This window comes from Falco cherrug, chromosome 15, assembly GCF_023634085.1.
Source record: "Falco cherrug isolate bFalChe1 chromosome 15, bFalChe1.pri, whole genome shotgun sequence".
Lineage (NCBI taxonomy): Eukaryota > Metazoa > Chordata > Aves > Falconiformes > Falconidae > Falco > Falco cherrug.
This window is the reverse complement of record NC_073711.1, coordinates 2,279,172-2,305,923: the sequence shown is the minus strand read 5'-3', so window position 1 is coordinate 2,305,923 and position 26,752 is coordinate 2,279,172. Positions and strand designations below refer to the sequence as shown.

Here is a 26,752-nt window from a genome sequence, read left to right as displayed (position 1 = left end):
GCTTTGCAGATTTGTATGTAGTTGTTGTAGGGTTTGACTGATACTGCACAGCTAAGTTAATAAAGCACCGATTCCAATCTTGGTTATGAACAGGAGGCAAGTGGTGCACCTGGGATCTCCCTCTTCCTTGAGCATTCTCCCACCTCACTCCAGTTTGCCTGCACTTGACTCACCACTGAAGTTATGATTAAAAAGAAACGGATAAAGGAGTATTTTCAAATGATACCAGCAGCAGACTGATGGCAGATTCTTCACTCAAAGCCACCAGAAAAAAAACCTCTCTGCAGCTGGTACCATGCAACACCCACAAAGCTCGGGCTCAATTCCCTACAGCCAGGAGAAAGGTCTCGCTGCCTCCTGGAAAGCTCCTGCAGTCAGCCTGGAGCCACCTTAGACTGATCCAGCGAGGGACAGCCAGCCTGCCAGGAGGAAGAAAACAACGAAAAGGTATTTGGTTTTAATATATAAAGAAAAATATAATTAAGAAGAAATCAGAGTAATAAAGTGTACAGAAGATACTATGATTTAATACAGCTTCATTTGCATTACTACATTTGGGTGTTTTTTTAAAAGACACTAAGCAGTGCCACACTCCGCAGTACCTCCAAGAGCTGTGAGGTCACTCAGCTCCTATTCTGTACAAGGTGAAGCAGCATCACCCACTTTAAGATAAACTCACTCAAGTCTTTAATTGACTTCACATTTCAAAGTATGTGGCATTCTGCTCTGAGTTTCATTAACCAATAAACAGAACAGTCATTTACTTTAAAAAGGCAAGGTATTTATTTTTGTAGGGAATAAAAATAAACTGTAATACAAGTGAAACTTCATGGAACAAATACATTTAGAGAGGAAAAAAAGACACAGTGCTCCTCTAAACATGGTACAATTATTATTTTTTTTTTAAGCAGTGCATTAACTAAATGACTTACATTATAGAGCCATTGCAGCACATTCAAGAATATGGGTTTTCATCATCCACAATTTTATACAACTGTCCCTCAAACAGTTACACTGACAAAAATATCGACTTACAGAAACAGCAAAAACATTTACAATTTTCAGCCGAGTACTACACAATTTTAGGTACGTTCCTACAAAGATCAGTTTGTGGATGATACACGTGTGTGCTCAGTTACACCTGAATAGATCCAGTGCTACAGGTTATTCCAGTAGTATGCTGCTACATTAAATACAGACGCATATACATAGATAAATGATATGAGGAGATACACATGTCAACCATTTCAACCTACCCACTTTCTGCATTGCTTTTTGTAGTTCAGAGGTGCCAAAAGGACGCAGCGCTGTACATTAAAAATACTTACTTGTAAGTACACCCAACAAATGACACTGGCTGCAATTGGCACTGACCTGGCTGCTCCTAGTGCTAAAGATGCTTATGAAAACATGGGACTTCTAACAACACCTGGTCCGAGACATTCCTCATTAATTAAGCGCTGTGTATTAACGAAAACAGAACTAGTACATTCAGAACAGATTTGTCCCCCCGCTCTGCCCTGAGGCACGGGAAGTGCCTGTATGTGCAAGAGGGACAGCATGTAAACAAGGAGTAATGGCGTTAGGTCCATACAAAAAATGATCCCGGCACTCAAGGCAGAGCGGTGGGAAGGGGAGAAGAGCAGAACAGCAGACACAGTTTGAATCCTGGTCACTCACAAATACTCACTGCCATAGCGCCAAGCAGTGATCCCTCGGGGGGAGTGACCGTCGGGCACTGAACTACCCAACGGCCAGCTTTGCCAGAAAGGGAGCTGAAGCAGCGGCTGGCACAAGAGCTCTTTTAAATGCTTTCCCTGCAGGTGCTACCGCTTTGCCAGATGCAAGGGCACTTTCCAAGCTCACCATCTCCAAACCCAATGGAAACCACAGACACGGGGCACTTCAGCATGAACACTGCCACCTGCAACCCAGCAAGGTCTACCTCAAGGCAGAGATCCTGCCAGGTCCTGCGCTCCGTCTGCTCCCAGCAAGTCTCTCGCACCAGGACCGAGCTTACTGAAGCAAACTGAAGCTCACAGCGACCTACAGGCCAGTCTGCTCCTCCACCCCAGCCAGGGCAGCTCTATGTACCAGCGAGCACCCACACAGCACGGGGATTTTCCTTCCAAGTACTTCAATGAAAGGCATTCGCTACGAGCAGGAAGAGGCAGCTAGAAGTATATTATGCCTATAGGCTCTAACAAACTGCCTTTTCTCTCCCATGAAAAGAGGGCCAGCTGGGAACTACATCTACTGGCAAACCAATTATTCCCTTTTTTTTTCTATACAGCAAGCAGCACCCATTGGATTTTCTCCACCACAGGTTACAATTGCAAAACAATACACAATTTAAGAATCCAGCATTGTGAAATTCACATTAAAACATTTCAACCAGCAAATAAAGCTACTGTACAAGTCCCTCTTCTACTTCAAAGTAGTAGCTTCAACACAGAGTTTTAATTATAGGCACTTGCCCATTGAAATGCTATACCTGTTTGTAGCAAGAGAAACACTGTGTACAGGCATGAAACCATGACACCACGGAGATCCTGGTAAAGCAAGAAGTGCTCCAGAAAAAGAAGAGTTTTATACAGAGACCATCCATAGCAAGCAGGATCCCCTCCTCCTTCCCATTTCTCCCAGTCAGAGGAATCCCAATGGAAAGCAGCAAGTTACATTGTTCACTTAACAGCTCTAAATACAAACAACAGTATTCATGACTTCATAACGCATGGATGCACTGCTAGGAATAAGTTAGTTACAGTGAGTCTTCACCCACATAGTGCTTATGTAATAAGATTCCTACGTAACAGATTTTAGATCTCCTTTAACACTTTTAGGGAACATCTGATCAAGTTGCTCACCACTGTCAGCAGGGCACTCCGTGAGAAGCGAGCACAGGCTTTCTGCAATGCCCTGGGACGCCAGGCCCAGCTGACCAGAGAGACCTGAGGACACGCTGCAGTGCTCTGAACAGCTTTTCATTTTTGGTCTTGAAACACCCAAGAGTGAAAAGCTTCTAACTAATCAGTTTTCAAATAAATAATCTCATGGGAAGCCAGGAAACCCTGGGATCTTTTTCCAGCTCCATAAATTTACAGCACCAGCATGAATTATTTTAAATGTTGTAGACTTTGACAATGTCTGTACACATTAAACCCAAAAGGTTTAAAAAGACAGACCATTACCTTTTTTTTTTTGCTAGCTTTTGCATTTCAAAGTACAGTCATCCACTGTTTTGTTACTGAAGTCAAAAGCAGCAAGATTACTAAAAGCTTACTAATACTTTCAGTGTATGAAGTAATCTTTTCATGATTATATGCACCTGCAGTAGCATTGTACTCAAGATGGGTTTGTGGAGATGTCAGCATCACATTTTAAGATTAAGCAAAGACTATTATACCTTGAAAAAAGTAATCTGTGGTAATTCAAAAGACAAGGCAATGTGTAAACATTTATAGAAACCTTCTGCAAAATGTTTTTATGCAATGATTAACCATTAGCAGGTCTAAAACCTTCAGTAGTCAGTCAAAATTCTCTACAATTCTGCATCTTTAATTTTCATTAGAGAACACTTTAAAAGAAGTTATGACATCTAGAATAACTGCTCCTAAAAACAGCCTGTCTTGGTCTCCTTAACCATATGAGAGTCCTCTGTTTAAGAAGCTGTGCATACTATCTGCTACACTCTTCTACCACCTAGAAAGCAAAGACAGGGTTTCCTATCAGCCCGTAGGAAACAGGCTCCACACTGCAAAGTGCACACGTGAAACGAGCTTTTACACTATAAAGAGGCAAAGGGAAATATCTCCCCAGCACCCTCCAGTGGAAACCTACAGCAGATTCCAAAACCTGGGTACCTAGAGCAGCTGGATTAAGACTTGGGGTGCAGTCTCTTCACTTGAGGAGCACATGGATATGGCAAACTTAAAAGACTGGCAGACTATCTAATTTACATGTTAGAAGCTTAGCAGATCTTTTTTTAGGAGTAAAGAGACTCAACAGCAGATAGTCACCTTAAAATTAAGAAAAATTGGATTCAGAAATCTGTATCCTTCAATATAAAATATACAGCTGTTGCATGATGCAGTATTGTTGATACATACCCACACAACAAATTTCAAACATCACCTGCTTAAGCATATCTGGTTTAGTATTTTATGCGCTTAGTTTTTAAATCAATTGCACGCTGCAGTTCTCTAACTCCTGCGTTAAAAAAACCCCAACTGTATTACTTGCTTTAAGATTGAAAACCCTGCAACATTTTAAAAAGTTTTTTTGCCATGCTAGGCATTGAAGAAACTCTGTGTTCTCAGGTATTGCCCTTTTTCCTTGGGTCTTCTGATGTGCTTAATAAAATACATATTTTCTCACCCACAATGAGACACTTGGGAGGTTTTGGTGTTGTGGGTTTGGGTTTTTTCCTTTTCTACTTTATCTTGAACACTGAAACTAACCTAGTCATTTCATCATAGGCTATAAGCATATGAACAACAGCTACTGCATTCTACAATGCTATAATGGAATGGTTCTAATTTTCACTGTAGATTGGGAGGGCTAACTTAGAAAATATTTTCAGCTTGTTTCAAAATGTTATAGACGAGAAAAACTGACTTTAAGACTTAATGGCAGCATCCAATTTAAGCAACAGGATCGAAAAGGAAGCAGAAAAGCATCTTGACTTAAGCTGCACAAAGGGACTCTCCGTGCAATTAAGCACACGTACAGAAGCTTGTCCAGAACAAGTACTGTGGGACAGCTTTCCTGGGCCATCCATTTCCGTGGGGAGACAAGCCCTTATTTCTTCACAAGACTCTGCATAAATGGAACATATATCTTTGTTTTAAACCTGCAACTAGTATCTTCAGCTGAAATTACTATAGTTTGAAGAAACCAAGTAGTATTAACAACCACTGGAGTGAGTCCAAGCTGCAGCCACTGCCACGAGACAAGATGTCCACTTCTTGTTGCAGCAAAAGATCACATCCTAATTTATATTTCATCACCAGCTTCACAAAATTACAAAGTTCACTGCCACGAGAGGTATTGTTCATCTCACCATGCCTTGACAGTACAGGCAAAACATCTCTAAGGTTCATGTAATTTTAACATCCAAGATAACACTCACCACATAATGTGAAGTAATCATTTTAGGCTCCATTTCAATAATCAAACACACCTGATCTGTAATTACTGCCTCATCGAAGGATGTGAGAAAAGCATATTGATTCCAGCTCAGAACAAAGAGTTACTCTGCTGCTTCAATTTAACCAAGATCATAAAACAGGACAGAAAATTTCCACATAGTATTTTTCTTATCTTTTCTCATGTCTAATACTCCCTCTGTCAAAAAGTCAGGTGTTACAGACTAGCTTTGTGGCTTGCCGCACTCTCACAACCAGTAAATGAGGTCCATAAAAGCTTATTCTTTGAAAGATCTGCTTAGAAAGAAGCTGCTACACTCAGGGGATCGGCAAAGATCCTAGAGAAGCTGGGAGCAGATAAAAAACCTTGTTTAAAAATACTGACTACAAAGAAGATCAAATACTACTCTACACTACAATAATAGAAATAGTACATTGCATGGCTGGACGTTAAAACGGTTTCCATAAAAAGGCACAGGGGGATTTGTTTTTGTTTAACAATTATGCATAGGAAACAAAAAATTAATCAGTTTTGCCACAAGGTGAGGGTCCATGCAGAGATTCATTCACAGCTAAGAAAAGGGGGTTTTTATCTTTTTAAGATGAACTGGAATTTGTTATCATTTTAAGATGGCCTTGTACCACCACCAAGAACAAATGGATTGCATCTTTCCTACTCCAGTTTATAACTGTTATAAGTGTTTATAACACTGCACAACTCCTAAGCCCCACGTTAATTAGCCAAGATTTCTTTCAGCTTGAAATACCAGCACTGGCACGCAGTCATAAACCTTAGACAAACATCATTTTCCATTGAAAAATAAAGGTTTACACTAACTCCAGGCAGCCTTCTGGGCAGCTCGGTACACATCTTCCATCATTCGAGCTGCAAAAAAATGCAAACCAAACAAGTCTTCCCTACAGCGAGCACAGGTCCCTGCAAACATACGTACTCACGCTTAGCTGTAAATGGTTGGGTGGTCTACACCCCCCAGGGGCACAGCTCCCCTATGCCTCACCACCACAAACACCTGGTTCCAGAACACAGTTCTCAAAGCTGATCAGTGGTGCCAAGGCTTTCCGTCCTTAGCTACAGAGTCTAACACGTTAGTGGTGTCACTGAGATTGCGGAGGTCCTGGTCATGAGACAGGTTCTCTTTGTGCTTTTGGTCCACACCCGGTGTAACATCTGTCTCCCTTGCTGAGCTGCCGTTGCTCAACACAGGAGGTGGTTCCCCTTCGTAATCCTGAGGAGTGTTGAGCATCGGTGTTTTTGAAGCAGCACGTCCCACTTTAGATAAGGAGCAAGCTTCACTGGGCAAAGGACCATCAAGGAAAGGAAGTTTCTACACAAAGATAATAAAACAATTAATGAAAGCTATTAATCCCAGATGTCAGATGTCCATAAAACAACTGTCAACATAACAGTCCTGTGCCAGTGGCTCTCTTTCAGCTCTGTAGTCCACCATTAAAAGTACATAAGCATAGATCCTTACATGTTTATATTAAACATCGCTATGTAAACAACAAAACTAAAGTTTTCAGCATTCACATGAACCTAGCAAAGGATACTGACAGGTCTTCTCACTGGTATATTTTTGTGCATATATATATGCACTGTCCCACTACTGCATTTTTAGGTTTTTTTAGTTTGTTTGTGGGGTTTTTAATACACACAGAAAGAACATTGCAAGTAAAGCCTTGAGCATAAAGAAAAGCCACACTTCTTTCAGGCAGCTGTACGGGACCATGGTGGGCTGACCCTGGCTGGATGCCTGGTACCCACCAAGCTGCTCTGTCACCCCTCCTCAGCTGGGCAGGGGAGAGACAATATAACAAAAGGCTCCTGGGTTGAGATAAGGTCAGGGAGATCACCCAGCAACTACCGTCATGGGCAAAACAGACTCGACTTGGGGAAATCAAATTATTACCAGTCAAATCAGAGTACGATAATGAATTCCTCATGCCCCATGTCAGGTGCCAAAAAGGAGTGTGGTGGGTTGACCTTGGCTGGATGCCATGTGTTCACCAAGTCACTATCATTCCTCTCCTCAGCAAGATGTTGTGGGGAGAGAATAAGATGGGGAAAAAGCCCCTCGTGATCAAGATAAAGGAAGTTTGATAATGCACAAGCAAAAGCCATGGGCAAAGGAAAACTAAAGATTTATTCTCTACTTGCCATCAGCAGGTGATGTCCAGCCACTTCCCCAGGAAGAAGGGCTTCAATATGCACAGCGGTTGCTCCAGAAAACAAATGTCAATATCAAATGCCTCCCCGCCCTCCTCCTTTCTCTTAGCTTGTATTGCTGAGCAGACGTCATGCGGTATGGAATATCCCTTTGGTTAGTCTGGGTCAGCTGTCCTGGCTACGTCCCCTGCCAAAACTTTGCCCCCCCACAGCATACTGGCCTCTGGGTATGAGGGGGGAATGCTGGAGGACAGTGCTGTGCCAGCACTGCTCAGCAGCAGCCAAAACACTGGTGTGTTACCAACACCTCTGCAGCTACCAACACACAGCACAGCACGAGGAGGGCTGCTCTGGGGAAAATTAACTCCATCCCAGCCAGACCCAATACATACAGAAACACAAAACTACAGCACTTCAAAGCTAACAAACTATCTACTTTTTTTTTTTTTTTTCCCTGTCTTGCACTGCTGAAATAGATACCTACATCTTAATATAGCTATAGTTACCTGGGGAATCTGATCAGAACTGACCAAACCATGATGAATAAAGTAAACAGCCACATGCTTCATCATCATCAAAATTTGTTATTCAGGACGCAAGATCTCTGCCCCCCAGTACCACAGAATACAAAAGTGCAAGACTCCCTGTCTTGTTTTAGCACAGTACTTCAAACCTCAGGTAGCCACCTTCAGAGAATAATTCAGCCTGCGTGATCCAGCTACATTTTAGCCATTACGTGGAAAGCCACCTGAAGCAACTCAGTTAACTGTTTTAATCCCTGGTTGATCATCAGTTTTTCCAACAGGTCTAGTGCACGAGAAGGCGGGGAAGAAAAATGTGTGGGGGACAAGCAGAAAACAGTAATATTTTTGGACATTTGTAGTATTTATGGTGGGGGGTAGCAGGCTCATTCTTTTCTTCTCTCCCTACCCCCTGAAGTTTGCTGTGAGTGGAGTTGAAATCCAGATGTTAACATCTGCTTTGTTTAGAGAACTGGAACACCATGAGCCTGCAACAGAACTTGATTGAGCACAGCTTTTACCTAGCAGATTAAGAATTTTGGGTAAATCAAATCTGTTTATTACAGCAATGTCATTTAACCCCTCATTTTGTCCAGCTCTGCCCAGCTTGCTGAAACAATTCTTCAGTGCCAATGTTCAATTCCAGTTATATCTGCCAAAAGCATCATGTGATTTTAAGTATTATTAAGATTCAGGACTCACATTTTCCAATTCAGATGCATTGTCCTCCAGTTTCATCTTCTGGCTCATGGAGCTTAGCAGATGATCCAATACACACTGTTTTGGATGCATTCCTTTGTCAAAGCGATTATACATCCCACACCAAAACCTCAAGGGCAAGAAAAGAGAATTAGGCGGTTAATTGTATACTACAGGGCAACAAACTAGATGCTATTTAAGGAAAAAAAAAAATCAACAAGTTCAGATTAGCAATTTATTTTAAAAAACTGCCAGCCTTGGACTATAAAAATCAGTATAAACAGGCAAATTTTCATAAAGTTCAAAAAAACTTCAGAAGATCCAAATAATTCTGCCCTACAATCCACGTGCACTGGTAGTAGGTATTAGTGTAAGACAAAACTACAATTTTTTTCTGTAGCAGACCCACTGGGGGTTTGGGCAGTTCACCTGCAAGTCCTCATTTTGCCTACCTCCCTACTTTTAATAAAACTTTTTGCCCTCCAGTAACCACAGGCAGCACTTTAAAACACATTTGCGTCCCCCTCTCTCTCAGCAGGGAGGAGTGAGCCAGAAACAAAGCAAAACTAACCGCTTCAGCTGTAACACCCCGGGGCAAGCAAATAGACATGGCAACAAGAATCCCTTCTTGTGAAAACCACCCTGACTGCAGAAGCCTGGGTGTGACCAGGCACTGAACTTCCTGTTTGAAAGACTCCCTTAACAGATATTAAAAAGAAAGAAAGGAGAAGCTTTAACAACTGCCTACCCTATTACATAGATTTGACAGAGCAAGCAGTCAGGGTGTGTGCAGGAGGTCTATCTACACATCTGAAGTTCTTTTCCTTACCTTTCTCCACCCTTTCTCAACACCAAAGAAAAAAAAAATTATTTTGAATTACAGTACCCACACTCATTTAACGATTACCTGTGCGCTGCTACTATGTTTATGAATGAGGAATGAAGGGGAAAAGTAAAACAAACCATTGCTATTCCATGAAAATTTATTTTATGAATCCTGAATCACCGATCTATGTTACAATGAAAGCACTGCCCCCTCTTCTTCCCCTTCTTAAATAAGCAACTTACTGGAAACTAAAAGGTAGTGTATTTGGTTGAAGCTCTTTGTAAGCTGTAAATCCTCTGTACAAAGGATTTCTCAATTCCTGCTTCTTCTGTAAGAGGAAAGGCCACAGAGAATGGGTCTTCTCAAAGATTCTGTCAATTAAAAATAACATCTAATCACTAAAATAAAGAAGTTAAGTGGACTAACAACATTAGCTGTTTTGAGTAGAATTAGGTTAAGGGAGCTAAGAATTATTTTTACACAGTATCTGATTAATTCCATAAACACAAGATACATTACTGAGGAACATGTAATAATTGAAAATCGCCACTATCCAGTCTAAAAGGAGTATCTGCAAGTTATTACTGTAGTCCAAATTAAAACATCTGTCTTCTGGAATAGAACTACATCTCTAATTTTTTTTCCACACTGTAGAACATAAGCATCTATGAAGACAATGTTACCCTTAACCAATCTACAATTACATTAAAAACGCACAACAAACACAACCTGCCCTCCTTCTGACATTCAAAGTGATTTCCAGACTGTTGGCTCTAGAAACTTCCTACTCACTTCAGATCCTCACGTTCCTTATGACAGGTCCCAAGGAAGTTGCCAAACTGGCAGGAGTAGACGTGGTCATGGATTTCAAGAAGGAAACGCTCATTAAATTCAAATGTGCATGGGAACTGCTGCATGAGCTGCCAGACACATTCAATGAACTGAGTGAAGACAGGAGATACCTCCTTGGGGTCACCATCCAAATGGCCACACCTAGAGACATGCAAACAAAACAGGGTTAAATCCTCTGTCACCCAGAAAAAAAAAAAAAAAAAAAATCTCTTCACCATTAAACAACTGCAAGGTGTTCTTCACTCCTAAAGTAAGAAATTGTCCTGCAGAGTAAGGAAAAACCCTACGTGATTTACCATACAGCAAGTGTACATTAAGATGTGCCACCCTCAGCATGACTTGTTCTCCAAGGGTACCTGGCAGGAGTGACAAGACTTGTGCATGTCCCTTTCTCTGAAGTAAAATTAGCAGTGGAAGAGCCTACATAACTGATTTGCAAGCATCAGAATAATTTATCTGTGAAACAAGAATCCTTGAGCCTACACTACGATGTTAGCACAAGGGATAAAAGACAGTATTCTTCAAAGAAACACCTATCGCTCAAATACAGGAAACTAATGCTGGCCCTTAATTGGGGGAAAAAAGTTGACATTGGTGGGATTCTGTTTGTCTGCCAAGAAGAGTAAGAAATGGGGGCAGGGGGAAGTGTCCTCTATGATCTTCTATGGATATGGGAGTATTATATTGGGCAGGCATAGCCAGAATGGGCAGCAACAGTCAGGACAATCTGAGTTTGCTCCACATAGATATTAAAAATGAAATCCTGGTCAGTAATTACTTGGAAAGAAACCAAGGAAAAACTCAAACAAAGAAACAAAGAAAACCCCAAAACAACCACCAAAAAATATTTTTACAGCTTTAGATGAAGTTCAGAAAAATCCTACTAGTTCTGCAAAAATCGAGACAGGGATCTATTGGTGTTCATTACAACCCACCACAAAAGAAAAAAACACCACAAAAGGAATGATGGCATTTTTGGAAAGAAGTCAACACTTTGTTGTACTGTAATCACTGTCCTTCTTTAACAGAGAATACATGGGGCAGAATCGTCCTTTTCTAGGAAGGGATATAACCTGGAAGTCCACAGAAAGACATCCCCAAACTTCAGTGGAAGAATGAAGTAGGATTTCTTATGACAGAGATCTAGTCGATCAAATCCCAGTTCCTGATTCTGTGATTCAACCACAACACCCCGAGAAGCAGCATGAAGAAGGATTAATTTTCCTAAGAACTGTAAGGCACCAGCCACCACTACGACAGGAATGATTCTGTCTAGAGGGACAGACATTCATATTCACATTCAATGCTGAAATTCGTGTCTCAAGTACTTTTTGTATCCAATGCCAAGTTCTCATACTTGAAACAATCCTTCATACTAGAAGAATAGGAGGGGTTTTTTTGGTTTTTTTAATATTTTTTATTCTTAAAGCAAGAGAGGTGAAGACTCCCTTAAAGGAGCAGAAACAATGACCACAGAACATTTATTTGGCCGATAATGACCAAGGAGCCATTTATCTTTGACTGCTTCTTCTTCTATACCAGTATAAGAGCGTGCACGTTGCTTATTTTCCCCCAGACCTGTTTTAAGGAAACCAATTTATTTTATTATCAAAACCAGGAATCTGTTTCACAACAAGAAAAAAACTTCAATTTTTAACAACCTAATACCGCTGAATAGACTGTTCCCTTCCCTCCTCATATTCTTTTGGATCACCTCAGTTTCTAATTTCTGTATGGTAAATATAACAAGTAGTAAATTCAAGGTAATACCCCTACTAGATGCAGGCTACCAATTACAGGACTGACAGCATTTTTAATCTGCCTAGAGAACGCAGGTCAAATTGTTTTTAGCATGACACTGGGCTCAAGTTTATGCTTTGAACTTGGTAAAAGTGCTTAAAAACTTTACCCAAGACTCTCTTCCAGGAGATGACTGCAGAAGAATTAATGTCTTGCCAGAACATGAGCACCTCTCATGTAATATGAATGTGATTTTGCAGGCAGGAAAACACTCAGAATTCAAAAAATTTGCTCAAGACTGTATGATTTTGTAAAGTAATAAAAAAACACTGATGAATTAACAACCCTACCAGATACTAGCTTTTATTGTCACCAACTCCTGTATTTTCTAAATCTTCTCTCCTCTGTCCTGTATTTTCATTTAAATTTTTCATGGAAGTATATGAACCTGAAAACAGTGTATTAGTTTCACAGTCACTACACCCAAGATAACACGCTCTTCTTACCTGTGGGAGAACTTGTGGCCCATTGCAATCCACTCCTTTTCAATCAGAACCTGCAGTTTCAAAACAGATTTAAAAATGTGCATTACTTTGTTTAGAAAAAGCAAAATGAAGCCTTTTATGTTAAAGTCTAAAAAGCTTTCCACCAATGCTACCTGTTGACCCTACTGTTCCGAGTATATCCATAGAAGTCAACAAAAATAGTAATAATGATTTATAGATTAGTTATCTGCAGTTACCAGTAAAATGACACTGTGGGAATCAGAAGTTATTTCAAGCAAGACAAGTACTGTTTTGAGGGAGTCCTTATGTTGTTAAAAACATAAAATACAAACAAAGAGAGCTAGAAGAATGAACAGCTTAATATTACACTATGTACTATTTAATTCAGGAAAGAGTATCTTGATACTCAATATATCAGCAGCTGGAAATCAGCAAATGCTTAACACACAAATAGGAACATAAGAAGTACAGCTGTGCACTGAGGAGCTCAGGATGAAATCAGAAAAACTCCATGGCTGTTTCTCATTTAAATAGAATGCGTATGCTAGACGTAAGAAAATTACAAGAAAGCTGTATTTTCCTTAAACACATGTCTCACAGGGAACCAGATGACTTTGCTTGTCAAAATTTCTCCATTCTTTACACTTCTGTTGCATTCATTTAGGAATAACCACTGTCAAAGTATTTATGCATATAAACCATTTGCTCAGGGACAGATAAGCATTTGTCTGTTTTAGTTACTGCTCCTGTTCCCTCCTAATCAAAATCATGTTTCTTAGTTCATACAGAATTGTCCAGAGCACAGCCAAAGCCCAGACAGATGTTTCACACTAATGTAATTTTAACTGTTAGAAGATTACAGGATAATGTAGAAGCAAAAATAATAATAGCATGGAACACAAGGAAACAGTCCTAGCTAGCAGTGCAACACACTGGAGGTGGCAAAATTTGCATTGCTCTGATTTCAGGGTTTCTTTTAAGGAACTCTTCTGAGAAAGGGCAGCAGTCTGACTTCCACGTATTTAACAGAAGTTGATGAATGGAAAGGTAACATCACAGACTGCACTGTACTTACGCAGTGATGGCTTCAAACAAGAAAAAGCCTGAAGTAGAAGCAAACAGCCAAATTCATGGTAAAGGATTTAAAAAAAGGTTTTAAATGATGCACAGATTTTATGTGACATACAGGTTATATGCTGCCCTGCGCACAAGAATAAGTTCACCCGATTTTAAATCCTAGCAGATACGAGAGCATTCACTACGACAGTCTTAAATGACAAGCTGCTTCACCACTTTTTTGTGGATTGCTGCCAGTTTTGCATCCTTTGCTCACTCATCTCTTGCTGAAATGTCTCATTAGTGGCTCTCACGTGGACATTCAAGACAACAAAGATTTGGGAATTGTAAATCAACCACTGCTGTTTTGTGCCCATGCTGTTCAGAGCAATTAAAGCTTGTTTATAGAATCAAAGCTGTTTTTATATAGGTCACCTACTGTTTGTTCCAGGAAACGGCCTAAAACATTTAATTAGGGCCTGTTTACATTTCAAATCCAGGCAACACATTTTATTTTTGAAATTCCAACATTCATGTTCTTACCATGAAGCCTTTAAAAGTCCTATAAAATGGATCTAACAGGAGGCTAGCCAGGGAGCAGACCTGAGCTGTGCGATCCCACCCATCAGAGCAGTGGACTAGCACACTAGCTTTTTCATCTTTCACAGCCTGTGAAGGAGAGAACAGACAGAACAGTTTAGCAGCTTTCCAGGCTGGGTACTGTAATTAAACACTATCACTTCATCTGCATCTACCTGACTGGCCTAAAACCAAAGAGGAAAACTTGTCATTTCTCATCTGGACCACAGAAATGCACCATTTCTGAGCACAGAGCCATCAACCCCTACGAAACCCCAACTAGAATAAAATGTAGCATGCCTTGTCAGCAACACAGACTGCTGAGAAACAAAGACCTCTGATGTTCAACCTTCTGAAAGGCCAAGAATTCTCAGTTCCCTCCTCAGAGGAAAAATTTGGTGGATGAGTAAGGAATAACAACTGGACACACAAGGACTAGGAACTTCTCAAGAAATATTAGAAGAGCTCATGCCAACCTACTCCCATATGGATCACCTTCTTCCCCATGTACCAGTGGCAGAAAAGAAACACATAACAGCTTCATGCTTGCTACACGGGAAAATTTTAAGAGAAAAGGCAACATTTACAGAAAGTCACTACCCCTGCCACATGTTGCCTGCATGCCCTTTACTATTACTGAAGAGCCATGGGCCTTTGACTTTGCTCCTTTTGCATGACCTGCACAGCCACAAGCTTCACAGATGAGGACTGCATTGAATAATCAAAATTAGGAGTCCCTGCATTACACTGAACCAGGAGAAAATAAACTGGTCTAAACAATCCCTCCTTTAAAGCAAAGCAGTATAGTAAGTTACAAGCACGAGGTTACAAGCTGTTTGCACTACTAAATATGTTATATAGAGACATTTATAAATGTCATTTATTCACATTCTTGTGATTTCATTTGTTTCAAGTGAGTTCTAATAAAGCCTAGCAAACTGCTTGCTACAATCCAGTGCACAGGGCAATGTCCCAACCCCTATGGCATATCATTCAGCCACAGGATGTGGCTAGGAGAGAGCCAGCTGGGCAACCCACTTGATGTTCTCCAACCGCAGGCTGGTTTTTGAGAGCTGAGGCCAACCTGAACGGCAACGTTTTCCCACCTTTTCACCAGAGACAACTTCACAGCCTTGGAGCAGTCCCTAACAGACAAGTATTTTTTAATTCACCTGCAGGTTGGAGTACAGTTTTACCTTGGCAAGAAAGACACCTGCATCCATCACAGCCTTAATGTGCCGTAACCAACCTGAGTTCTCCAGCCCAGTGAGGAAATCGCTCATTGAGGGGGACTTCATTTCACACACTAAGAACACAAACAAAGGAATTAGCTGTCACTCTGTTAACGACATGTCTTTCTTTTTCCTACCTCCTCATTATCTCTTCACAGCACCAGAGCAGCTAGATGCTAAAAGCTAACATTTCCCCACTTTTACAGTGTCAGCAGCAATATCCCGTCTAAAGGACGCAGAAACTACCGGTTGCATACTTAAATACCCAAAACAGCAATTTTCAGCTATGAGAGAACCCAAGGATCTGAAAATATTCTCTTTTTTAAAATGGTAACTCATTATTGTTTTTAGCAAAGAAAGTGTTTAGTGATCTGTTACTTCGCTATAAAGCAACATCACACACACATCTAAACCACTAACATGCAGTCACTATCAAAAAGATATGAAGAAAGGCGAGTTCTAAATTAGAGAGAGAAACAACACGCCTAACCTTGAAGGCAACTCAGATGCTATATTGAAATCCAGCACAGAAAACACTTATAGCAATATAGTTCAATAGTCCATAAGCACCAGTGAGTGAGATCTTATCACTGTTGAAGAAGAATATGGGAGTAAGCAAGTATATATTGTGTCTCTTCCTCCACCACAAAATAAACCTGCCAGGTACAGGCAATTGAGGACTTATACTTGTGATGAGGCCAATCTCTTTGTCGTGGGAATAGCCTCATTTTTCTCCAAGGTCACCATGGATCCTGCAGTGCTACCTGGCTAGGCAATTGGTAGCATCAATTATCCAACTGTTTTGAAGCAAGATGACCATTATGCTGGTTTCTAAAATATTAAACTCTTATTTTGAATGACAGCACTCATATTACATTTTAATAAATAAAGCACAGGGACCAAGCAGAATAATTTGCATCATCTACTCTGCCCCGTTCCACATTCTTTGTCAGCACAATGATGGTAATAGTGCTGGAGACCAGCTGGCAAAGTATACTGGTCTGATCCAAGCTATGCCACCACCTTTAAAGGACCTTCTCCAAAATTACATCAGTGAAAATACAGGCCTGATTCACCTCTTGATCTCCAGTAGCTCAGGGAAGTATTTCCTCTGTGCTGCTTTGCATTTTCCCCTAAGATCACAATCTCACAGAGTAGCTTATTTACCTGAGCTACTCTGCATTTTAATATATTATATATTAAAACATTAATATAACACATTTTAATTTATTAAAAGCAAAATCAGTTGAAGAAATCAGAAATAAATGAGAATTTTGTATGTATGAGATTAAAGATCATACCAAAATTTTATTTCAAATCAGAAATACTGTTTAACATGGAAATACTCCAAACTAAACACAGCAAACCCCACAAAAGTATTTCCCCAACAACTGACGTTAGTTTTCTTTCAATAGGTCACAAAGGAACCACAAGATGATCTCAGGGGTAAAATACAGTATTTCCCTAGCCTCTTTCTTTTAATTTGGGGCATTTAAGAAATTCACATTTTATGTGACTAGCACAATTAAGGAATGTTGTTAGTATTAGTTGCTATTTTTGAACCAAGCACAATAATAAAACATCTAGCAGGAAAGCCTTTTAATAGCATTACTACTTTCAGCCACTTCAATACAGAAAACAAAGTAAGATATTGACTTTGTTTATCTGCTTCACAACACACAAGTCCACATGCACTTGTCCACACAGGATCTGTATATTCAGCAAAAGCTTCTGTCCAAAAGTAACCAAGGGTAGTGAAGACTGGCCACTTGCATGGACCGTACCTACCTTCCAAGAGCTTCTGCAAGCTGTTACGCATCACATGGATGTTTTCTATGCCAATAAATTTAAAGCGAATGTTATCATAGTTATCTTCATTCTCATAACCCTTCCCAGCAGCTCGGTTGGCCATGGCATTTAACTGTCAAATTCAAGGGAACAGAATAGGATAGAAAGGAAAGAGAGAAAATGACAACAAATAATACAAGAGATAAATGAGTCTGTTTTGTAAGTCCTTTTTTTTTTTTTTTTTTAGAATCTCCCAGAAAATATACTGAACAAAGCTGTTATTCAGACATACTTCCCCACCTCCCAGACATTACTTCCAGCTGTTCCAGTGTCTCCAGTCTATTAGTCATATGCAGAGACTCATTAAGACCCTGGATAGAATTTCTTAGGGTAGGTAGTATCAAAACCATGCCAAATTTCAGAATACCGCTGTCATCAAAACAGGTAAAGAGACATTGAGTCTGCCTTAACTGTGAAGCTACATAAAAAAATTCAGGCAGAAGCATACAAAAGTAAAACTAGGAAAGCCATTTTTACGAGTAACATACATACATGGTGGTATAGAAATAGTAAGAGAATTCCAAAGCTTTTCACAGACATACATGCACAGATGAAATAAAGCCACCTGAGGGAAACATAGAAATATTAAAGTTGAGCAGAAAGAATACAGCAACCAACCGGAACTGCAGAAAAGAAGTAGAAAAGAAGCCAGCTGCTCTACAATTATCCAAAACAGTTCAAAAGCTACCAGGAAATCTTTAGCAGTGACAAATAAAACCAAAAAACAAAAAACAAAAGTAACAAAAAAAGAGCGTCTCAACCCCCCATATATTAATTTGGGAAGAGAAGTAATTTGCCTCCATAGAGAAGACAGAAGAAAGAGTCAGATACAGTATATACATCTTTAGAACAATTAAATAACCCTAGTGCTTCACTTCTACCATTCAGAGTAAGACATTGTGTTAGAAGGAGAAATGTGACCAATAATAAATTCTCCTTCTTTCACCAAATACTTTAGAACAAAACTGCCATCAATGATGGATTTCAGTGGAACATCTATGATACTGGAAGCTGTCTGTAGCAAAAGAACAAGCAGTGATTGCTATAAACATACATATTATTACAGAATAGGTTTATCTGTAGGAAATGCCATACTACAAAAAGCCCAAAATGCACCTTGGAACAACAGGTGAAACATTCCATTTTCCTAAAAAGACTTTTTTTCCCTTCGTACCCCTGCCACAGTTTAACTAAATGTATAGCTTCTATAAAATAACTGCAATATTTGAACAGTGAAGCAGGTTCTCAGAAAGCTCAATTTTAAAATAAACAGAGCACTTTTAAACCTTCCTATTTAAATAATTGTGTACTAGGAAAATCTCTGTGTTCAAATTTGCTTATACCAACACTCCTAATCAATATGCTTACAAGACAGTAATTTGAATTGGCTTCTAAATTCAGATCCTCAAGCTGACAGAGATTTCATTTTGCAAATGTTTCTTCAATATCCTTACCTAAACACCTCAGCAACGAAGTTCTAGCCCCAAATAGTAGCTATAGACCAGAAGAGCTGAATTGTATTAAACTCCAAGCTGCACATCACGAGAACGTTAGTGCTGTTTTTACAAAGGCAAAAAAGTTGAGGAATTGCTTTTCTCAGTTGTTACCAGATTCCGTGCAGCCCCACCTCTTCCCAGGTCTGCTGATAAAAGCATTTCAGCCTCAGGGAACTGAATCCTAAGGCTCCTTTCCAACTAAAGGCATTAACGACCTAGCTCTCTGCAGGAAAATGCTTCACTGTCCCAGCCAGCTGCAAGACTGCCAGTTGCTTCAGGTTGTCCTTAACACAAACCTCAACCCAGAATACTCCAGGAGAGTGAGCATTCTTAACAGCACTTAACATTGCAGTTATATTATGCACAAGCATTTTGTCACATTAAGACACCAAACTAGGAGCCTGATACTGAATTCCTGATTCAGGACTGACACAATTTAAGCTAATGCAGTGTAAGAAAGCATTAGCAGAGTCGTGGAAGAATGAACTGGGAACAGCATTACCAATTCAGATGCAAGCTTTAAAAGTAGCGACAAACCCCATGAAGATACCTTTGGCCTTGTGTCTACAACATACATGAAGGGGCTCCCAGGGTTGGCTTCTCTGATCGCCTGCAGCATTTGTTCATCCTCCAGACAGCGTGCGCTGAACCCTGAGAGAGGCTGGCTACAGCGACATATGGCAGCCTGCAACACACAACAGCTCACTGTTTCCTGCTTTCAGATTGTCTCTATTGCATTGCCCCAAGGAGCACTGGTTTGTTGGTTTTAAGGGCCCTATTCTGTTTCACTGAAAAACTGCTACTTAAATGGACACACAGAAATACTAGTGGAGTGTTTCTCAAAGCTAGAAGTTTGGGAATTGTAAGAGAGTAGTGAGGCTAAGGAGCCCTGTTGCAAACTTCATTGCTATGTTCTCAAACCCACTATGCTCTGCCTGATGATCAGTATCCCAAATGATAACATTTCTCATGTTTTCTACTTGGTTTCTATTGTCCAAACCATTCTCTTCCACAACTTTGCTTATCAGTTTTTACTGTTCCACACTCAGAACTTCACCAAGTATGCTTTAGGGAAATTTCAATAGCTGCCAGCACAACTCCATGCAGTTGCCCAGGTCAAGACACGCTTCCTCAGGAAAACAACAATTTGACTGTGACAGCATTTTCCTAACATCTGCATCTAAGACACTGCTGAGACAGCAAAGTTAAACATTTACATTCTGGTCTTCAGTGGAAAAAAAAAAACCCTGAAACCTTCAATTATTCTGAGCCAGCAGGGATTCATTTCAGGGTGGTTCCTCCCCTTCAATACTAAGAAAATCTAGCTAACACGTACCCTGTTAAAACTTTATTCAATATAGCTAAACAGTAGATTGCAAAAGCCTACATAACAAGGCATTGCTGAAAGCTGATTAAAAAAAATTCAGACAGGAAGCTTAGAAAGTTTGTGCTTTTTGCACAGGTCTGGATGCATCCCAAGTGTTTAACTAGATTATTCTGTGGCTGTTAAGAGAAGCAGAGTTCTCAAACAAGAAGTTAATATGCTCTAATAATTATCTCATTCTTTCCTTTCACTAAAAGGGTACTGGACAAGAAGGGAAACCTTTAACGCCCACAAAACCAGCAGACAATGAACAACTAACATTGTTTTCTTTATATAAGTAAGAAAGCACCGGAATCCGCCCTCTGCTTCTGAACCTTGAACTTCCGATCACCACAGCCTTATTAGCAGCTCGAGGCACCACTATTTCTGGAGGATGTGTGTTGCAAACCTAAGTGAGAAGAAAGAAAGAAAGAAAATCCACATATTACTATTTAACAATGCCAAATTCATGAAAAATTTCTCTATATATGCTGGATTGTATGCTAAAAACAACAGAAACAGATTGTTTGCCATAGTGTATCTAACATAGTCCACATCTTAAGTTTCAAGCCATGAAGGTGCATTCAGAAAAAAACAACACAGGAATAGGTGCAAAATAAAACAATGTGGAGAACGAAATAAATCAATTTTGCAATTGAACCTCAAAAAAATGGACTGCTCAAAACACAATATATATTAAAAGTTATTTAAATCCATAAATCTTCTGAAAACTTCCAATTTGTCACAAAAAAAATAAACTAAGAACTACTATATTTTAAAAGTTCCCTCTAAATTTTACTCAACTTGAAATGAGCTTAACAGCAATCAGCTAGCATCCTCAGAGACAAGCTTTACCCTTTCTCCTCAGACCAGTCTTTTCAGCTTGTACTTCACAGATAAGCTATTCTACAAGTCTGGCTTTACTTTAGGCTTGACTATTCTGAAACATCTGGAAACCATGAGAAAATTATAAAGCACTGGCACTTGCAAGTTACACACTAGCAAGTAAAGCTTCAAAGCTATTAATGGTTTTAGGTGCCACATTCAGATGCCCTCATCAGCTAATGGAAAAAGCGCCTCTCGCATCATATCTGAATTCAGGCATCCAAAGGTACAGTCATTTAATATTACCAGTCATCTCTGACAGCACAGGCTTGTATTTCTTCAACCCAAAGTGTAACAGTAAAGAAAGCTACTGGGGAAAGGAAGTGGAGAGCCAAGAGAAGGGATTGAAGACTTAATATGTTGGTATGTTCCTCAGAGTAGTTTGCCTTTTAGACAGAGACGTCTGACTGTACACAACATCAGAAGAAATAAAAAGGGAAATAATATGAAGCAGGAGTTTTGAGTACGCCTGCTGAAAAAATGCTTTCATTTAATGTTGTTTAGATCCAGCCTGGCCTTACAGGGGAGAAAGAGGAGAAAACAACAGCAGCAGCCAGTTAGGACTAAAACGACCAAAAACCCGTATTTAGCAGAAGATTCAATCAAGCAAGAAAAAAAAAAGTTTGTTTTCCCTTAGTATTTTTTCCTTCCTTACCTAGCCACTTTCCACTCTGACACATTCCCCACTAAGCCAAACTGCTGCCATTTATTTCTCCTCTACCCATCTGTCACCAGCCTGGTGGGACAGGGTTTGGAAATACCAAGAGCAGCTAAGGGTACTTCAAGTTTCTTATAACAGATGGTTTGACATTTCTCCAGAAAAACAAGGATCTGGTACTTTGCCAGGGGGATCAAAACAAACCAAGGTGACTCTGCAGCTCTGTTCTCTTCTTCCACAGCATCACGATCTGCAACTTCACATCAAGATGCTGCTGCTTCGATTAAAACCAACTGAGCTCATTCCTTCCCAGAGGCATTACCTCTGCAGCTGTAGGACTGCTGTATGCCATTAATAACAAAGAAGAGATACTGCATTAAATGGCTACTTTGGGCAAGAATTACCTCATAGTCTTTATTAACATCCGTTATTTCCCAATAGTCATTTGGAATTCCCATACGCTGGTAATCGACTTTTAAATCAATCAGCTTCCACCCAATCTCCCGGTTCTCTTTAGACATTTTAGGATTATAAGAGAAAGCATAAAGTTCTTCGGATTTCACTGGGAAGACAGAAAAAAATAACTAGTGAGAGGGAGATACAAAGACATGGAGAAGTCAACACTCCTTCTGGAAACAAAACCTGAGTACTTCACAGGAGAGTATAGATATTTAAAATTTCTCAATCTCTCATTAACAGATTTTCATTTGGGGTGATAGCAAGTGCCAACAATTCATATTGAAAACCCCAGGAATTTCCAATATTCAGTTCCCACGTGCAGGGGGATACACTCAAACATTTTGTTAGAATTAATGAAAACTTCAAAGTAGTAAGTTTTCCTGAATAAATTATTTCTTACTGAATTCACTACAATAGGCATGTTAGATGAGATTTATATCTTAAGAACTAATCCATAAATGAAAACATATATTAGAAGATATATTTTCTGTGAAGAGTTCATAAAACAGCTCTTGCACACCTGTAAGTTCATCGTTCAACAGTGAGTTCTGAGCCGCATGGAAAACTTGATAGATGTCTTGAATATTACTGTCAGCCCAACAAAAGCTTCAGGCTGTGTCTGACAAATGGTAATTTCTTCCTCCCTCCATCTCTACCATCCCAATTTCCTTCCCTCTCTTCATAAAATGCAAATCCAACCAATAACTCATTCAGCTGATTCCCAAGGCAGCAAGCGCTCCAGAGACAGAGTGAAACCTGTCAGAGTCTGATAAAGTAGCCAGGTTACCAGACAGGTAACCCATAGCTGTCAATCATACATGCGCAAATAATAAATAATCATATGCTCTGCCAAAAAAACATGAAGGAAGCATACATACAGAAATTTCAAAACAACAAAAGAGAACTGTTAAAATCCATAAATAGAACAAAAGAAAGAGCTACAGCATATTACCAAATAACCACAAGACAAAAGAAACTGATGTAATCCCCTGCAGTGACAGCTCCCACGCTTTGAGACTCTACATAAGTCTCTAATTTTCAAAACTGAAAGAACAGTGACAGATTTTAAACATAACACCAGCAACTTGCCAGATACAGCATTAGAATTAGAACTTCAGGACTAAGAAAACTCCAAAGCTTGGAGCACAAGGGAGATGCTGGGAATAGACAGAAGCCCCTACTATCAATCAGAAAAACTCTGAACTCAGAAAGAAAAAAAAAAAAACATTTCTACTACAGTATTTCTATTCAAGTTCTATGTGATGGCCAGCATGAAGCAGACTGGTGCTATCAATTCCCTTCCCTTAGACTAGTGACATAATTACAATGTGCTATTACAAATGGCATCCTTGTAACAACGCTGAACTCCAAATACTGGTTCACTGAAGAAGCACCCCAAAAACAGAAGCTACCATAGACAGAAGCCAGGTAGGAAACTCGGTGGAATGCTGTCTTGCCAGAATAACAAGGGGCCTGAAGATTCATCCATGATGGACTAAAAAGCTGAAGCCAAAATAGACCACAAGCTTTTGAGGATGTTTTGCTCAGCCTCTTTAGGAGTGACTCCAAGTCAGGGCAGCCAGGGTGAAGCACAGGCTTTCACAACTGAAAAACAACAAACACTGAGGAGTAGCCTAAACATGCTATTGGGAAACAAATGAAAGATGCCAATGTTTAAAGTTTTATTTGTGGCATTCCAGAATTCTGTGAACATCTGGATAAACCAGAAAGGGCAGAACTACACATGGCCAACAACTAAGTCACAGAAATGACTGACAATGGGCAGATGTGGGATATGACACTCAGCACGAGTGCTACAAGAAAAGGAACCTGAGATGCCACATACAGCCTCAGCTGGGCAAATGAACTTTGCGCAGGTCTTCAGAAATTCCTCATGCAAGACCACCTCATCACCACTACCGCAAAAGATTTTGTTTAATTTGGAAGTACGTGCCCTGGTCTACTTATGGAGCCCACCCACACAGACTTTCTCTGGTGGTGGAAACTGATTTTGATTTCACATCCTCCCCCTCCTGTACTGACAGGGTGGAACCAACAGTCTGGCGGGCAAAGCTCTCTCTATTGCTCAGATGAGCCTTCCAGCTTAAAGCATTTCAACAATTTGCAAAACAGACTCCCGTCCTAAATACCTGGTTGTGAAAGTTTAAGCAATGAGGTATACACTTCGTGACAGTCACGTTCCTGCCCAATAACAAAGTGAGCCACATGGAAGGTCTTGCAGTGGATAAGGAGTGGATATCCAGCTGTGGTCAGGGGCAATTTTTCTACAGTTGCAATATGGTGATGCAGAATCTGAAAAACAGGAAATAAAGAACATTTTTCAGAATATCAACTGATAAGGCTGTGAGCAGTACAAGCAGATACTAAGTTTTTGCAGTACTATCAGCTCTTTACGCTTACTGTGTCTAGCTAGCAACAGCAAATAAGTTTATTCACGGTATTTATCAAATAAGACTGTGCACCCAAATGCTAGGTAACTAAGAGCAAGACAAAGTTCCTGGAACGAACACCAATTCAGTAAGTGAACTCTGTGAAGTCACATTACCATTGTGTTCATTTCCTTCCAAAACACCCGTTTCTGTTGAGCATTTGGTATCAAAATGCTATGAAAGACTACTAAAACTCTGGAATTCACAAACCCGCTCATTTTGGACACAAGATATAATTTTTATACTTGTGTTTAAACAGACTCCAGGTACCACGACATACCCATATTTCTTTCCTGACTTCAGCAGAAGCATCTACATAGATAAGGTGGGTAGCTGTCAGGTATAACGTCCCATTTGCTGCCTTTCTATTTGTATAGCGATCTAGTAGTTTCACATTTTCAACCTGCAACATAAAAAGAGTATAAAAATTAAATTTAACTTTGATAGAGGCAATATCTAAGCACCTGTTGAACTGCAATGATTTAACTTCTAATACAAGACTCGGGAAATAAGACAAAAAAATATAAGAATTAGTCTCCCCTGCAGCACTAACTCAGCTTTACACTATAAATCGAAATTATTTCTCCAGTAATTCAAGTCAAAAGGTTAAGCAAACTGCCAACGTTTAGCACCAGTGTAACAGGATTACTGGATTTGTAGCCAAGATGATCAGAGTTTGTACTGTGCAAGGCTGCAGAAATAATAACACAAAAAAATGTGAAAGAAAAGACCGTTCATATTCAGCATAATTAAAGTACTGCTCTGAAAGCCATCTCCTCCAGCCTGACTTCCAACTACTCAGCCACTATAAAAAAAGTAGTAGTAGTTGTTAGTTTTTGTAACACACTTCCCAGGCATGTAAGCGCATTTCATAGACCACACTAAGCTAATGAGCAAAACCAGTTTTAAAAAACAACAGCAGAGACATAATAAAATATTAAACTATTTAAATTGTTTGATTGATTTTCATCTGGCCTATTTGTTTCTTAATGAATGCAGATGGAACTTTTTCTTTCATCATTAAGCAAAAATAATGGGAATAACTGGAAGGGCAATGAAAACAAACAGTTTAACGGTATATGATAGATTAGTTCAGGGTGTTGACTATGTAAGCTTCCTCACAGGGTCATTGGTCTGAGATAAATCATGGAAAATGACAGGCAGGTTCACCAGCGCACCGTACGCGATGTGGGGACAGAGCACCCCCAAACCAACATCCTAGAGAATAAAACAAAACAAAATACAGCAACCTTCACGGTACTTAAAAAAATAATAATAATAAAAAAATATTCAAACTCTAGACAAACAGCTGCCTGAAGTAAACACAGTATTTTTTAGCTGTCATGAGCACAGCATTCCCAGAGCTCCCGTTTCACCTCACCCAACTGAAAAAGCACGCCGGGATTCACTTCGTCGGGCCGAGGGGGTCTCCGCACTTTGACACCCACGAAGTTTGCAGGACCCGCACCAGGGGCCCGCCTGACGAGCCCCCTGGCCAGCAGCCTCCGAGCCGCCACGGCGGCCGGTGGGAAGCGCCGCCGCACGGCGGCTCTGCGGGTCGGCCGGGCCCGCGGGAGCGGTGCGAGGACACGTACGCCTCGGGGGAAAGCACAGAGTGCTCCTTTCCTGACATTAACCACGACTTCGCACAAACAAAGCCCTTGGGAAGGCCCGGCCCTGACAGAAGCCGCGGCCGGGGCCCGCCGCCCCCGAGGGGCTTCGCCTCAGGTGCCTCGCGGGAAGGCCCCGGCCCGGCCGCCGCCACGCGCCGCAGGGGGCTGCCCACAGGCCGGCGGCCAGCTCCCGGGCGGCACAGCCTCTTACCTTCGGGGTGGTGATGTGCTCCATGGCGGCACCGCCCGCCTCCCCCGGCCTCACCTCAGCACGCCCGCGCGGGCCGGCCCCCGCGCCGCCATTTGCACGGGGCTGCGCCCGGGCCCGCCGCAAATCTCGCGAGAGGCCGGCGGGGCGGCACCGCCGCCATCTTGGGTGAGGGCAGGGCGCTGCCGGGGCAGCCGCGCGGGGTCTCGGCGCGCTCGGGCTTGCCGCGCTCGGGCTTGCCGGCGCGCCCCCAGCCCCGCTCTGCCCTGTTCCCCGGCGGCGGGTACGCGGAGCTCTCGGGGATCTCTCTGGAAAAAACCCACCTTTTTCCCCTCAGTGTGTGCGGCCATCAGCGCTGCCCTTGATGGGCAGCAGGCTAATCGCATTCCCCACTCACGAAAGGGGGTTGGGGATTTTGACCACGTT

General features: G+C 40.9%; 1 protein-coding gene across 2 annotated transcripts; it reads right to left on the bottom strand.

Annotated features, from left to right (window-relative positions):
* Positions 1–759: 759 nt before the first annotated feature.
* Positions 760–26,435, bottom strand: MTMR8 (myotubularin related protein 8). Of its 2 annotated transcripts, XM_055727328.1 has the most exons (14): positions 26,330–26,435; positions 24,786–24,908; positions 24,206–24,368; positions 22,001–22,158; positions 20,334–20,462; positions 19,241–19,375; positions 17,135–17,267; positions 15,311–15,420; positions 14,079–14,204; positions 12,480–12,529; positions 10,174–10,374; positions 9,624–9,752; positions 8,559–8,685; positions 760–6,493 (listed from the first exon to the last, which is right to left on the bottom strand). In XM_055727328.1, exons 1-14 carry the CDS (start codon positions 26,351–26,353, stop codon positions 6,209–6,211), a joined length of 1,893 nt encoding a protein of 630 aa, XP_055583303.1. In that variant the 5' UTR covers positions 26,354–26,435; the 3' UTR covers positions 760–6,208. The 2 variants fall into 2 exon arrangements, with proteins under 2 accessions (XP_055583303.1, XP_027665074.2); XM_027809273.2 differs by lacking the exons at positions 24,786–24,908; positions 26,330–26,435 and adding an exon at positions 22,576–22,821 and having other exon boundaries at positions 24,206–24,345.
* Between the last annotated feature and the right edge of the window lie 317 nt (positions 26,436–26,752).